General features: G+C 44.1%; 1 protein-coding gene across 1 annotated transcript in view; it reads left to right on the top strand.

The window, feature by feature from the left end:
- Window positions 1-13,731, top strand: part of SLC9A4 (solute carrier family 9 member A4) — a 59,075-nt gene extending 45,344 nt beyond the window's left edge. The window contains exons 9-12 of the mRNA XM_049696073.1: window positions 2,077-2,173; window positions 5,428-5,559; window positions 6,312-6,399; window positions 12,654-13,731. Of these exons, the coding sequence (XP_049552030.1) occupies window positions 2,077-2,173; window positions 5,428-5,559; window positions 6,312-6,399; window positions 12,654-13,009 (673 nt within the window). The 3' untranslated portion in view covers window positions 13,010-13,731. The remainder of the gene's footprint in view (window positions 1-2,076; window positions 2,174-5,427; window positions 5,560-6,311; window positions 6,400-12,653) is intronic.
- The last annotated feature ends 368 nt before the right edge of the window (window positions 13,732-14,099 follow it).

Genomic DNA, 14,099 nt, shown 5'->3' with positions numbered 1-14,099 from the left:
TTTTGCTAACGAAGTAGCAGGTAGGAAAGTCCATGCATCAGTGATTGCCCGAATCAATCATTCATCCTTCTGATTCTATAGCTGCAGCTTCTCAGTGTGAATAAGTACGAGGCAATGCTGCTGGGAACCCTGTACTGCACATCCAGCCAGCAGCCTAAATGGGCTTGAACTGAGTCTGGTCCTTCCCAGAGTGGTTAATTATAAACTGGGGAGAATGCCAAGTTAGATTTCCTATCTCAGGTTTAACTTTACCCATAGTTTTTTCCTATTTGGTCATTTTATTATGAACACACAAAGTGGAACTATTTGATTAGCTGTTGTTTCTGTTTAGCAATAGATTCCTTCCACCATAATAAAGGAATGTGTTCAGATTGTGGGAATGCGTGGGTGTATCTAAATCAGAATAAATTTTATTTGAAGGACATTTAAACAGTTAGGTTGAAATGCCCTGATAGTAATGTTTAAATCACCGAGGGTGGTAACTGAATATCGATAGTGTTGACGTTTGCAGCTCCGCGATATGGAAACTGGTTTCAGTGATTTTGTAGGAAGGGCATTAGTCAGTCGACAGATCGCATTGCTAAGTAAATGCTGGCGTCCTGTGATATCCAGTATCCAAGCCCTTAAAAATCTTTTACCCATTGTGCATTACTTACAAAAATATCCTTGCTATGTATGACGATATCGCTACCAATGTTTGGGGAAAGGGACTTAAAAAGTGGCCTGTCTTGAAACCAATAACTTCTTGTCTCTATGGTCAATTATCCTAAGACCTGTGCAAGCAGGTACCAGCACATCAGCACACGTGTACTTTTCAAAAAGCTGCAGCCAGAAAAGAAAAAACATCACAGCTCCGTAAGGGTTTACACCAATATGTCAAGGGAGGTAATAGTACTGAAAGATGGGTTTAATTTTCTTTAGTTCCCCCAATTTTGTTGTTCCTATGTTCTACAGTGAGCGTATATTATTCATACAATAAGTTTTTAGAAATTACCACCACTAGACCGAAGTGATTGAAATCAAATATGTGTGTCACATGAGAATTCTGCACATAGCGATGTCATGACTGAAATCCTCGGAGGACAATTGTTCATTGACTGCTAACCTGGCCATGACTTGGCTTTTAAGCCCTTTTTTTTGGGGGGGGAGGGAGGGGTGCTTATGGTGAAGAAAGCTGAAAGAAGTCAACTGCTTCTAGAATCTCAGAGGGTCCAGTGTCTCTGAGCTGGCCTGATTTTCATGGTGGCAATGGTCTAATTCTCCTCGTAAAATATGATTTTAGTTTCTTCCCATTATTCTTTAACCAGAGATAAAGTCCCTAAAGGGACAATTCCAAGATAAATGTACTTATAAAGGTACTCGTAAAAATTTAGTACCGCATAGATTAGTGCTATTCAAAATGTGGTTACTACATGGTGTTGTCCGTGAGCCTTGAAGGAATAATCTTATTTCTGTTGAATCTAACAGTGAAACATTTGGTTTGCCCTTTGTGGTATCCTTTCCAGAAATGTATCTCCTAATCATTGATTTTTATTGTTTTTTACAAACGTGTCTGTTCCTAATAGATACGGAGGAAAAAAGTAACTGGTTTGCCATGACTTTAAACTCCTTTTTAAAAATGGGTTAGGGCTTCCCTGGTGGCGCAGTGGTTGAGAGTCCGCCTGCCGATGCAGGGGACGCAGGTTCGTGCCCCGGTCCGGGAAGATCCCACATGCCGCGGAGCGGCTGGGCCCGTGAGCCATGGCTGCTGAGCCTGCGCGTCTGGAGCCTGTGCTTTGCAACGGGAGAGGCCACGACAGTGAGAGGCCCACGAACTGCAAAAAAAAAAAAAAAAAAAATGGGTTAGAGAAATTCCCATATACAAGCTATAGGCAAAGAAGCCACATGCTCAAAATGTAAGTCAAGACACACATGCTGACGTTTCATATGAATTTACTAAAACAACAGGAAAAGTTATGTTAAAAACATAACCTTTACGTTTATCAATTAGAACTCCTGAAAGTAAATTCATGCTTTTGTGGTCCCCTTGCCAAGATGGAAGAATAATGCTTGGCTTCCCTCCAATGATGTTTCCAGGGCCCAGAGGATACAAGAAACCAAAAGACTCTCCCCTGAAGATGTGGAGTCCATGAGGGACATTCTGACACACAACATGTACCAAGTTCGACAAAGGGTGTGTATAAGACGTGTCCCTGTTGCCTGTCCTGGGATCCAGTCCTCCAGGAATCAGCTCTTGTTCATGTTATTCTCTCCAAAGCAGTCTTCTTGATGAACAATTTCTCTCTGCTTAGTTTGGAGAACAGAAAGTTAATTGTTATGTTTCTGCAGCAAAATCGGCACCCATGGTATAAAGAGAAATGCAAATCCAGTTGCAGGCCCTAGGGGTCAGGCTGCCCTAGCCCTGCAGCCCCAGAGTTTTCCAGAACCAGCAGGGCTCCCTCCCCCTCCAGAGACAGAAAAGGAGTGACACTCACCCACCATGGAAGAAAGATGGCCCCAGGATGCCTGTGATGGTGGAGTTGTTTCAGCGTGGTTGACTGTAATAGAGCTTAGAAAACTGAGATGGTTTAGATTAGAATATCGAAACCACATTGCTGAAAGCCTAAGATAAAAAAGGAGACATTTCAGGGACTTCCCTGGCGGTCCAGTGGTTAAGATTCCAAGCTTCCACTGCAGGGGTCATGGGTTCGATCCCTGGTCCGGAACTAAGGTCCCACATGCCGCTAGGCAAAAAAAAAAAAAAAAAAAAAATATATATATACACACACACACACACACACACACACACACACACACACACACATATATATATCCACAAAAAGGAGGCATGTCAGGCATAGTATTTTTCAATTTTGGAAAAGGGTATGGAGGCTATACTAGTACTTGGGACCTGGCCCAAAGTTCACAGCAAGAACATTTCAGGGACAGTAAGTGAATCCTCCTGAAACTTTGATTTAATCAAATGGTATTTTCATTTGTGTCCTCTAATTAGGAGTTCTTTAAGTTTGAGGACTCAATGGAACATCCCAATTGTTGACTAGGCTTATAAGTGAGTTAACTGTGAGGGCCTCGGTTTTGGTGACCAGGTCATGGGACTCCAAAAACTCATCTGGTCAAAACTCATCTTCTCAAGTAGAAGATGCTGAGGTCAGAGGAGTTGTTTTTCTGACTTGTTTAAGATCTCAAAACGAATCTGCATTAAGAGCCCAGGTCTGCCAACTACCCACCCACAGCTCTTTCCATGACTTCAGAATTACATGGTCCAGGGCAAGGGAATGTCTTCTGGCTGCCGTTCCGAGAAGGTCAGTGATGAAGGGGAATGTGTCAGCAAAAAGGCCCTGCACCTGCGGGAGGAACCCAGGTCAGCAACACTCATAGCACACGTCGAGTACATTCAGCAGCTTTCAAATCATTCCAGGTGAAACTGTTTCAGCAAGACTATCACATTCTGCCTTAGATAAGTCGTTAAGAGCTTCCTGGTTTGAAGAATGCTGGCCGGCTCAGTGAGGGCTGGAGTCCAGAGGGTGCCTGGTACTCAGACGTGCCCCGTGGGGGTGGAGGTTGAGTTTAGGGAAAGTCCAGAAATAGAGAGAGAGATTCTGGAACTCCAAGCCGCCCCAAAAATGAGGCTAACCGTGCATTCTCTCTTTTTTATCAGGTTCCTAAGTAATCAGCTTTCTTCTTCTTTTATCAGTGCCTGCTCAGACTGACCTCCAGGTTTCTCCCTTCTAAGCTGTGCAGGATCTCCCTTCCTTGTTGATCACGTAGAGCCAGTAGGTGATGGAAACTCCCACGGGGAGAACATACATAGTAAACAGAGGGGGACTCCACCCCTGAGATGGCTTTTGCTTCCTCTTTTATCACTTGGGAGAATGACTCACCAGTCCGACCCTTTCTGTCTTTCCTTTCTCATCCTAACCTTTAAAAAAATTTTTTTATAATATATTTTATTTAAACCACTATATCAAAAATATTATTTCAACACATCATGAATTTAAAAAATTACCAATGAGATATTTTATACTCTTTTCTTTTAAATTAATATCTTCAAAATCAGTGTATAGCTTATTCTTATAGCACATTACGATTCAGATTAGCCACGTTTCTTTTCCTTAAAGCCTCCTTTATTTTTCTTATTTTTAAAAAATTTTTATTTTATATTGGAGTATAGTTGATTAACAGTGTTGTTGATTGACAAAGGTGTACAGCAAAGTGATTCAGTTATACATATACAATATATCTATTCTTTCTCAAATTCTCTTCCCACTGAGGTTACTACAGAGTATTGAGCAGAGTTCCCTGTGCTACACAGCAGGTCCTGGTTGGTTATCATCCTGTCTTTTTTTTTTTTTTTTTTTTGCGGTACGCGGGCCTCTCACTGTTGTGGCCTCTCCCGTTGCGGAGCACAGGCTCCGGACGCGCAGGCTCAGCGGCCATGGCTCGCGGGCCCAGCCGCTCCGCGGCATGTGGGATCTTCCCGTACCGGGGCACGGCCCCGCGTCCCCTGCATCGGCAGGCGGACTCTCAACCACTGCGCCACCAGGCAAGCCCTATCATCCTGTCTTTACGTAGTTCATATGGCTCCTCTCCTCTGCCATGGTCCTCTTGCTCTCTTGAAGGAAAAACCAAAGGTACAATCCAGGACAACTGTCTGCTTTGTTGCTAGTGGGAAGTCTACAGTTTGGAGGCTTGTCACAAAAGGTGACATCTGTAGTCCTCTAGTTTGGGTGAAAGAGATTCCCGGCAAGCACTTCGTAAACATCTGAGGACCATGCTGGTCTGTGGTTCAAGACAAATTTTCACTGGCCTCTGTGAAGATAAGGAAGACATTTTTCATAAAACTAAACTGATTCAATTTGAAAAACTGTTCTGTATCGAAGATCATGCCCGTCCTACTACTTTGGTTAAAAGACTTTTTCCTTTTTGAACTGATGGTGGTGATACTAATGGGCTGATTTTTTTGTGCGTATCTTTGATTGGCAACATTTTAAAATAGCAACCATCTAGAAATTGCCAAAGTCGTTTTTAAATTCCCCTGATCCCTAAACACTCAGCAACCGCTGGCCTAGCATAACAAACGTGACCTGGGAAAGAGAGTGTGTGTTGGCTGGGGGGGAACCGACGTCTGTGGGTACCTCGGGGGTGAGCACTGGGGGAGGCCACAGGGGGACAGCGCAGATGGCGGGCACTAGCCTGTGAGCCAGACGCAAGGCTCCCACCGCAGCTTGGTCCTGAGGGGCTGGCCCCGAGCACAGACCTTTCCTCCGGGGCCACAGCTGTGCCTGTGTAATTGGGGCAAACGTTCAGAGGACCTGAGCACCACCTGCTCGCTCTACTAGTCTTTGTTCTTGGTTTTTCCACGGTCTCCTGAGGCTGGAAGTTGTGCTGAGATGTCTGTACATGTTTGACATCCCCTTCTTTCTACAGACCCTGTCCTACAACAAATACAACCTCAAACCCCAAACGAGTGAGAAGCAGGCGAAAGAAATCCTGATCCGCCGCCAGAACACCTTCAGGGAGAGCGCGAGGAAAGGTCACAGCCTGCCCTGGGGAAAGCCGGTAAGGCGGAGACACTGACTCACCTGAGCTGGGCCGGGCCGGAGCAGGGCCTTGTCAGGTGACTACCTCAGTATTTAAACAAACAAACAAAACCACTCCCTCGTTGACAGAAAAAGACAAAACTAAGGGGGTACAGGACACCAGACACCCCCTTCTCTGGACCTGGGCCCTTTGGAGCCCAAAGCATCGGTCCACGGGGTATGTGGCAGCAAACTGCCCTCCAGGATGGGTCAGTGACTGGAACACACTCCCTGGGCTGTGAGGCTAGACTAGCTCCCACGGTGGCCAGGGACTGGACATTCCAGGGGACCATCCGTGGACAGGGACCCTGGCTCTAGGAAGCTTACTCCTCCCCCAGGGAGATACAGGGAGGAATTTGTTCTCCCCACGTCTCTTGGACCCTATCTTCATGGCAACCACTGTGCATCTGAGCTACTCCATCTGAGGCCATATCCAAGCAATCTTACTGGGACTCTGAATGGAGGCTGGGTCTGGAGTAGACCCTAATCTCTACCCTAAGGTCAGTAGGGCTGCAGGAGAAACTTTGAGAGGTTTATCATGGTCTATTTTATCATGAGAGAGAAAGGACATATACTGAAGGCGGAGGCATTTTGTTTCCCTTAAACTGAAGTAACTGAAAGGCAGTGATCCGAACACGGTGCTCCAGAGTGGGTCTGTATCTCTCACTTTGTCGTGTGAAGCTGTCAGTTGCGTGGCTAACTCTGCTTTTTATTTCTCCTTGTTACCCACAGGCTGGTACCCGAAACATCCGCTACCTCTCCTTTCCTTATAGCCATCCTCAGCCAGCAGGCAGAGATGTGAGGGTGGCTGAATTCACAGGTAACCTGCATCCCTGGCTGCTTCTCTTTTCTGGAAAGGTTCAGATGGTAAACTGTTTCAGGCTTGTGGGCCAAAAGGCAAAATCAAGAATATTATGAAAGTACATATATGACAAGAAAAAGAGAACACAAGTATTTTATTAGTTGAATTCAGAACTATAGTGATGAACACTGAAATTTGAAATTCATATAATTTTTACTTAACAGGAAATATTCTTTAAATTTTTTTTTCAGCCATTTACAAGTGTAACAACCATTCTTAGCTCAGGGGCCATACCAAAAGATGCATCAGAGAGATACACCTGGGGGTCATCAACTGCTGACCCCTGTCTTAGGGAAACATAAAATGGGCCCTTCTTTGAGGTGGTGGGATTCTCCTGTGTTTTATAAATTAGCAGAATTCTCCAAAGTTGGCTAAATTTTACTAAAATAACTTCACCAGATTTACTGATTGGATGTTTCCCATTTAATACCTATTACTTAAATAGAATTCTTAGAGTTATTGAAACGGGCTATTGTGCTCATAAAAGCTATTATTATTATTATTTTATTTTATTTTATTTTTGGCGGTACGCAGGCCTCTCACTGTTGTGGCCTCTCCCGTTGCGGAGCACAGGCTCCGGACGCGCAGGCTCAGCGGCCATGGCTCACGGGCCCAGCCGCTCCGCGGCATGTGGGATCTTCCCGGACCGGGGCACGAACCCGTGTCCCCTGCATCGGCAGGCGGACTCTCAACCACTGCGCCACCAGGGAAGCCCCAAAGCTATTATTTTTTAAACGTGTATATAAAATGATTTTCTATTAGCATAAAGTGGCATATAATATATATGATATGCCATGTTCTCTAGTTTAATATTCCTAAATTTTTAAGACTTGGAATCACATTGGAAATTTGAATAAACTAAACACATAGGATTTGAGAGTTAAATCTTTGAAGAGTGAATATAATTATTCCTTACAATGAAACTTTATTTTTTTCTGATATAAAAACATGCTTGATATAAAATCAAAGTCAGCCAGTGGAGAAAAGCATAAAAAAAAATTTAAAAGCACTCGAAACTCCAACACCCAAGATAATCACTATAGAACATTTTGGTAAGCATCCTTCTATAATTCTATCTATATCATCCTGATCTCTACCCTACCTGGACCCGATACAAACAAACAAAAAAAAATCACAAACACACAGCAAGGTATTATACATAAACTCATAATACAGTCATTGTTTTTCAATATTTATGAATTGTCTAGTTCACTCAACCACATGTTGTGGACATATTTTAGTATCAATAGATATGAACCTAGTAATCATTTCATGACTTAATAATAGTCAATTATATGAAAGCCCCCAGCTTATTTAGCAAAATCCTTATTAACAAATATTTAAGATGCTTCCAATATTTAATGAATATAAGCAAAGATATCTAATAATTTCTTTGGATTACTTGTGATTGATTTTTGCTCAAATAACCAAGTACTCCCTTAGTATATATTCCTGGAAGCAAAATTTTTAGATAAAAAATTACGTATATTTAAATTTACCTTCAGATCAACAGTTGTGAGAAAGGTGATTTCTGAACGTTTTCAGCATCACTGGGCTATTTTTTTTGTTTGTTTGCGGTACGCAGGCCTCTCACGGTTGTGGCCTCTCCCGTTGTGGAGCACAGGCTCCGGACGCGCAGGCTCAGCGGCCATGGCTCACGGGCCCAGCTGCTCCGCGGCATGTGGGATCTTCCCGGACCGGGGCACGAACCCGCGTCGCCTGCATCGGCAGGCGGACTCTCAACCACTGCACCACCAGGGAAGCCCCACTGGGCTATTTTGAGTTAACGTTTGAGTAGTCTACTATATGACAGGATAAAATCTATATACCACAGTTAATTCTCATCTGAGTCTTTTTGATTTTCAGTGAGGTTGAACATCTTTTCATATTTTTAGAGGCAACCATATTTCTTTCGAGGAAGTTTTTGTTTCTGCCGTTGCCCATTTTTTTCTGCTTTTTTTTTCTTAAAACGAATTTGAAGAACACCGTATAACACGAATATCACCCATTGTTTCATATTTGCTGCCAATAATTTTTCCTAAAGTTTCACATTTATCATTTAGTTTTTAGATATACTTGTCTTCAAATTTTTGTATTCTGATTCATCAAATCGGCTCAATCTTCCACAGAAACATTAGAAAAATGATTCACCAAGTAATTTAAAATCTAGAACTTTCATAGTTTAATTTTTTCAATTTCAAGCCAAATGGCTAATAGTTATTTTGATAATACAGATATTTATCTTTGTGTAGGTTAAGACAGAGACACATTTCAAATTGTTTTCAAATGGCCATGCTCCTGCGCCAGCACCTTCTTTTCCAATTTTGTTGTACTAGTCATTTACCCCTAAACTAGAGAGTTTGGACACTTAATTCTGTTTCATCGATCTAGTCATCTATTCCTACGTCACACTCTTCTAAGTAGTATTATTTTATGTTAAAAAGAGCTATAATACAAACAAAAGCAAACAAAAAAAAGAACAGCAAGCATAGGGTGTATAATAGATTAATTTTTAAAACTCTTCCTGGTACAAGCAGCTGGTGCTATTTATGTTGCTTGAGTGATAGAGAACACGAAAGCCTCACAGTCACTTCTTGAGATGAATGTCAATATCACAAGCTACGGTAGCAAAAAATAACCACACAGCAGCCTCAGCTGAGCACTAATGTACAAACACGTTATAAATAACATACGGCGGGATAGTAAAAGAATACTACACCTTACAAAGTAGGACTTATCCCAGAGGTGGGGTTGTTTAACATTTGGAAAATGCATTTACATTATTCGCCAGATTAATAGGTCAAAGCATCCTTTCAATAGATGCCCTAAAACACATCTCACTCACGCTTTCAATAAAAATCATAAGATCCTAGGAAAACACATATAGGACTTATATGAAGACAACATAAAACTCTCCTTTTCCATGCTTCATTTCCTCTCTGTAAAGAGGAGAATGTTGGTACCTCCCACATACAAGTGTTGCCCTGAGTGAAGCCATTTGGTGCAGGTAAGACTCTTAGAACAGTGCCTGCAACCAAGTAAGTGGGCAAGAAATATTAGCCACTATTGATTTTATTACTAGTGAGGGGTATCGAAGAAGACTTGACTTGGGTAGATAGGGGTGTTATTGAAAAGAAGACGGTACTTTAGAAATGTCAGTTCTGGGCTTCCCTGGTGGCGCAGTGGTTGAGAGTCCGCTTGCCGACGCAGGGGACGCGGGTTCGTGACCCGGTCCGGGAGGATCCCACATGCCGCAGAGCGGTTGGGCCCGTGAGCCATGGCCGCTGAGCCTGCGCATCGGGAGCCTGTGCTCCGCAGCAGTAGAGGCCACAAGAGTGACAGGCCCGCGTACCGCAAAAAAAAAAAAAGAAAGAAAGAAATGTCAGTTCTACATGAGTTAATCTAGACGTGGAATGAAATCTTAGTCCCAATGAATTTTTTTTTCTTTCAAATGTGCTCAACTCGTTCTAAATTTCATTCGGTGAGGAGAAACAGTGGGTAACCTAGAAATCTGTGAAGGAAAAGTGAGACTTGTTTTATCAGTTATTCTTAAGTTTTAAAGAATTATAATAATAATCAGGATTAGACTGAGATAGTCCTCCGTGGGTGTCTGGGCACAATTATTTGCATCCACCTTCTCTCCAAATCTGAAGCCTTTACGCACCAGGACAAGGTCAGGGAATGGCTGGAGGGGCTCTAGGGGAGAACGTAGAGGGAGGTGTAGCATCCGTCAGGCAGCCCCCTGATGTCCCCCGCAGCTAACCAGGCTGTGACGTGCAGAGCACTGTCCCTCTTCGCTCTCCCCTTGTCCGCCCGTGTTAGGACACCCCTTCTCTAGATGTCTGGGTGCTCCCTGCTGGATTGCAGGCTCCCCACACTCCTCCAAGCTCCTTTGCCTTTGGGGCTCCCTTGGTGTTGTAAGTAGAGAGGTCCTGCCTGGACAGCCCTCCTAGAACCCAGGAGCACTGGGGAAGGTGAGCGACTTCTGTGGGTGGAGTGCGGTGATGGTTGCCCTACTATGTGAATGTATCTAATGCCACAGAACTGTACACTTCAAATCCATTAAATGGTAAATGTTATGTTTTATGTATTTCACCACAGTTAAAACGAAACAAAACAAGACCATGGGGAGGGCAAGGTCCGGGTCTCTAAACAGCCTTTGTTGTATCAGGAGTGGGTTAGGCTCCGCCCTGCCCTGAGCAGAAACCCTTTCCCTGTCTCTCCTTCACCCACCCCCCGGTGCCCGTGTCCAGAGGTTAGAGCTCTCAGCCAGGTGGAAGGTAGAGGAACAGACACTCAGATTTTGCTGCAAAGGTTTCCATTGATCTCTCCCTGGAACTGCACTGCCTGGCGCCAACCTGGAGGAGGACTGTGCAGATAGGAGAGTCCCCACCCTTCCTCCTTCCGCCTTCCACTTTCCAAGCAACTCCTTCTTCCCGTTTTGGATGGATCTAGTGACTTAAGTTGAGTGGAAGCTTGCAAGTCACCTGCCCAAGCCTCTCCCTAGTTCTAGGACCCCACTTATCAGTAACCAGAAGGTGGGCAGGAGATGCAGCTGGAATCTGTCCTCTGAGGGGGACCTTAGCTCAGAAGGATGGTTGGAAACCAGGAGCGGGGCTGAGGGGAGACAGAGGAAGGAACGGCTCTTGGGGGCAGAAGGACCAGCTGTTGTTTTCTTAGTTAGCGTTTCAGGCACCAAAGCATCAAGAGGAACTCTGGTTCCAGACCAGATCGTAAGCACAAATTAAAGGGAAGTCCTGAAAAAATGGCCAAATATTTTAACTCACTTTTTTTAAAATTCAAAGCAGCTGATTCCCCTCCTCCCACCTCCCACCCCCTCCTGAACTTCCAGACAACCTTCTCAGGACAATTTTGGTCACATTTTTGGAAAAATAGTATTGAACAGGATATTTGAAGTTTTTCTGATGTCCCACATTCCAAACACATTTTATCAAGTATAAACCTGTGTACATATTAGTTCTACCTGTGAAGTTTTTGTTTTGTTTTTTAGAAGGAAGTAGAGAGTGGGAGAAAGAACCCTATTTCAGATTTAAATATAGATCTCTTAAAGTACCTAAGTTTTCAGGAGAATATTTAAAGGGAAAATACATGTATAAGGTGAGAACTTGAAGAAATGAGAAGAAATGAGATTTCTGAAAAATCCTCCCTGGAAGGCATGTGCACAGTGAAGGAGGGAAAGACAACGTCCCGGACGTGGTTTAGATATCTGGAGGGGACATGACATAGGTACCCAATGGCTGCCCTGCACTCTTGACGGAGCTGTCCTGACCCACACACAGCTTTTATAAAGGAGACAGGGACAGCCTGGGGAGGAGCAGATGCCAGCTTCTCAGACAGGCTCTGCTCAAACTGCAGCCCCATCCTCACTGTGTGATACTGAAAGTCACTTAACCTCTTAAAAACCTAAGCCTCCTCACCTGTGAGATGAGGCTCACAATTTTCCTCCTCTCAGAGTGCTGTTGTGAGGATTAAATGGCATAACATGTAAAGAGATCAGCACCGTGACAGCACAGAGTAAGTTCTCAGTAAGTGGACGTTCCCATCCTTGTTGCCGTCGTGGGCCAGACGCACCCTGTGCACACCTCACATCCTCTGAAAGGAAGGCATCACGGCTGTTTTGCTACTCGTGACTCTGCTGTGGTCCTGTCCCATCCCTGTTTCTCTAAGATTAGCTATTTCAAGGTCAAAAGGATGAAACTCAGATTTAATGATTTCTGGTAGCCACCGATTAAAAATCAAACCTAGAGTTAAAAAATGAAAAAAGAAATCAAAACAAAACAAAAAACCACAAACAAACCTAGATAAGATCCACCTTTTCATATCATAGTACCTTGGAACCTTCAGTTTACCATTGGTCTTTGACAACACAAAGCATCTTTTTGTGCTTTATGGCTAATGGATCTGATTTTGTGAGAAACACTCCCTCATTTCCCTGGGAGAGACCAGCCGGACACGCAGGTTTCCGTGCATTTCTGTTTATTTCTCACACCGCGTCTATAGCTTCTACTCCACCCCACCTTGGGGTAGCAACCTCGGAAAGGGAAAACCATGCTGACGAGAAAGGTGAGTGAGTGTAGGAGCTGGAACAGCAGGAGGACTCTTCTTCCCTCTGAGTTCTCTCGCCTGGATATGAAGTCTCCACTCCCTGATCTTAAGTCCTCTTCTTTCCTCCTTCGATTATCCTTTCCCAGATCACGACGGCAGTGACGCAGAAGTCCCCACCATCATGTTCAACACACACTCTCCAACGGGGTCACTTCAGGAAGGACGACGGACACAAGAAATAATCCCGATGAAGAACTTACACAGAGGAGGGAAGCCAGCCCACTTGGGCTATCAAAGAAATAGGACCCAAGAAGAACAACTGGGCGGGGGCAGAAGGGTGGTTTTGAGGCCCAAACCGCTCTTTCACGCAGTAGATGAGGACTTCGAATCTGGGGAGGAGAGTGAGGAAGAGGCCTCAGCCATTGGGTCCCGATGGTCAGCTGAGCACAGACCCAGCAGGGACCTCCAGGGATCCCATAGCCCTTTGCTCCAAAGCAAGTAATGTCACGGTCCACAGGACTGTGTTGGGTTTTTCCAGAGTCCATGTTCCGATTACTGTGAAAGAAGGATGTTCAGAGTTCTGAAGCGAGCCATTGAGTTTTGTTCTTGTTTATTTTTATTTTTTTGATGTGGACCATTTTTAAAGTCTTTATTGAATTTGTTACAATATTGCTTCTGTTTTTTTTTTTTTGCTTGTTTTTTATAGTTTGTTTTTTTGGCCACATGTGGGATCCTAGCTCCCCGACCAGGGATCAAACCCACACCCCCTACATTGGAAGGCAAAGTCTTAACCACTGGACTGCCAGGGAAGTCCCTTGAGTTTTGTGCTTGTTCCTGGTTTTGGGAAGCTATTGTGACTCTCTAAGAGGCAAGGAGATTCTTCAGAGGACTGGGAACCGACTCGCAGTCTCTTCCACATTCTTAGCTGTGCTTAGCTGTGCTTTGTAGACGAATTCCCTGTGAGAGACAGACGTCAGTCACCCCAGGGGTTATTCACTAAATGTGTCATTCATGTAATTTATTGAGATACAAACATGATTGGTCAATAATTCCCCTTGAGGGCTTCCCTGGTGGCGCAGTGGTTGAGAGTCCGCCTGCCGATGCAGGGGACACGGGTTCGTGCCCCGGTCCAGGAAGATCCCACATGCTGCGGAGCGGCTGGGCCCGTGAGCCATGGCCGCTGAGCCTGCGCGTCTGGAGCCCGTGCTCCGCAACGGGAGAGGCCACAACAGTGAGAGGCCCGCGTACCGGAAAAAAAAAAAAAAAATCGGACACATATAACAAACTTATGGTTACCAAAGAGGAACGTGGTGGGAGGGGATAAATTAGGAGTTTGGGATTAACATATACACACGACTATATATAAAATAGATAACCAGCAAGGACCTACAGTATAGCACAGGGAACTCTACTCAATACTCTGTAATAACCTATATGGAAAAGAATCTGAAAAAGAATAGGTACATGTATATGAATAACTGAATCACTGAGCTGTACACCTGAAACTAACACAACATTGTAAATCAAATATACTCTAATGTAAAATTAAATTAAATTTCAAAAAGAGGAAAATGTTAAAAAAAATCCTACAG

Source organism: Orcinus orca, chromosome 13 (genome assembly GCF_937001465.1).
Source record: "Orcinus orca chromosome 13, mOrcOrc1.1, whole genome shotgun sequence".
Lineage (NCBI taxonomy): Eukaryota > Metazoa > Chordata > Mammalia > Artiodactyla > Delphinidae > Orcinus > Orcinus orca.
Note: the sequence above shows the minus strand (reverse complement) of the source record. Positions and strands in the feature narration are given on the sequence as shown.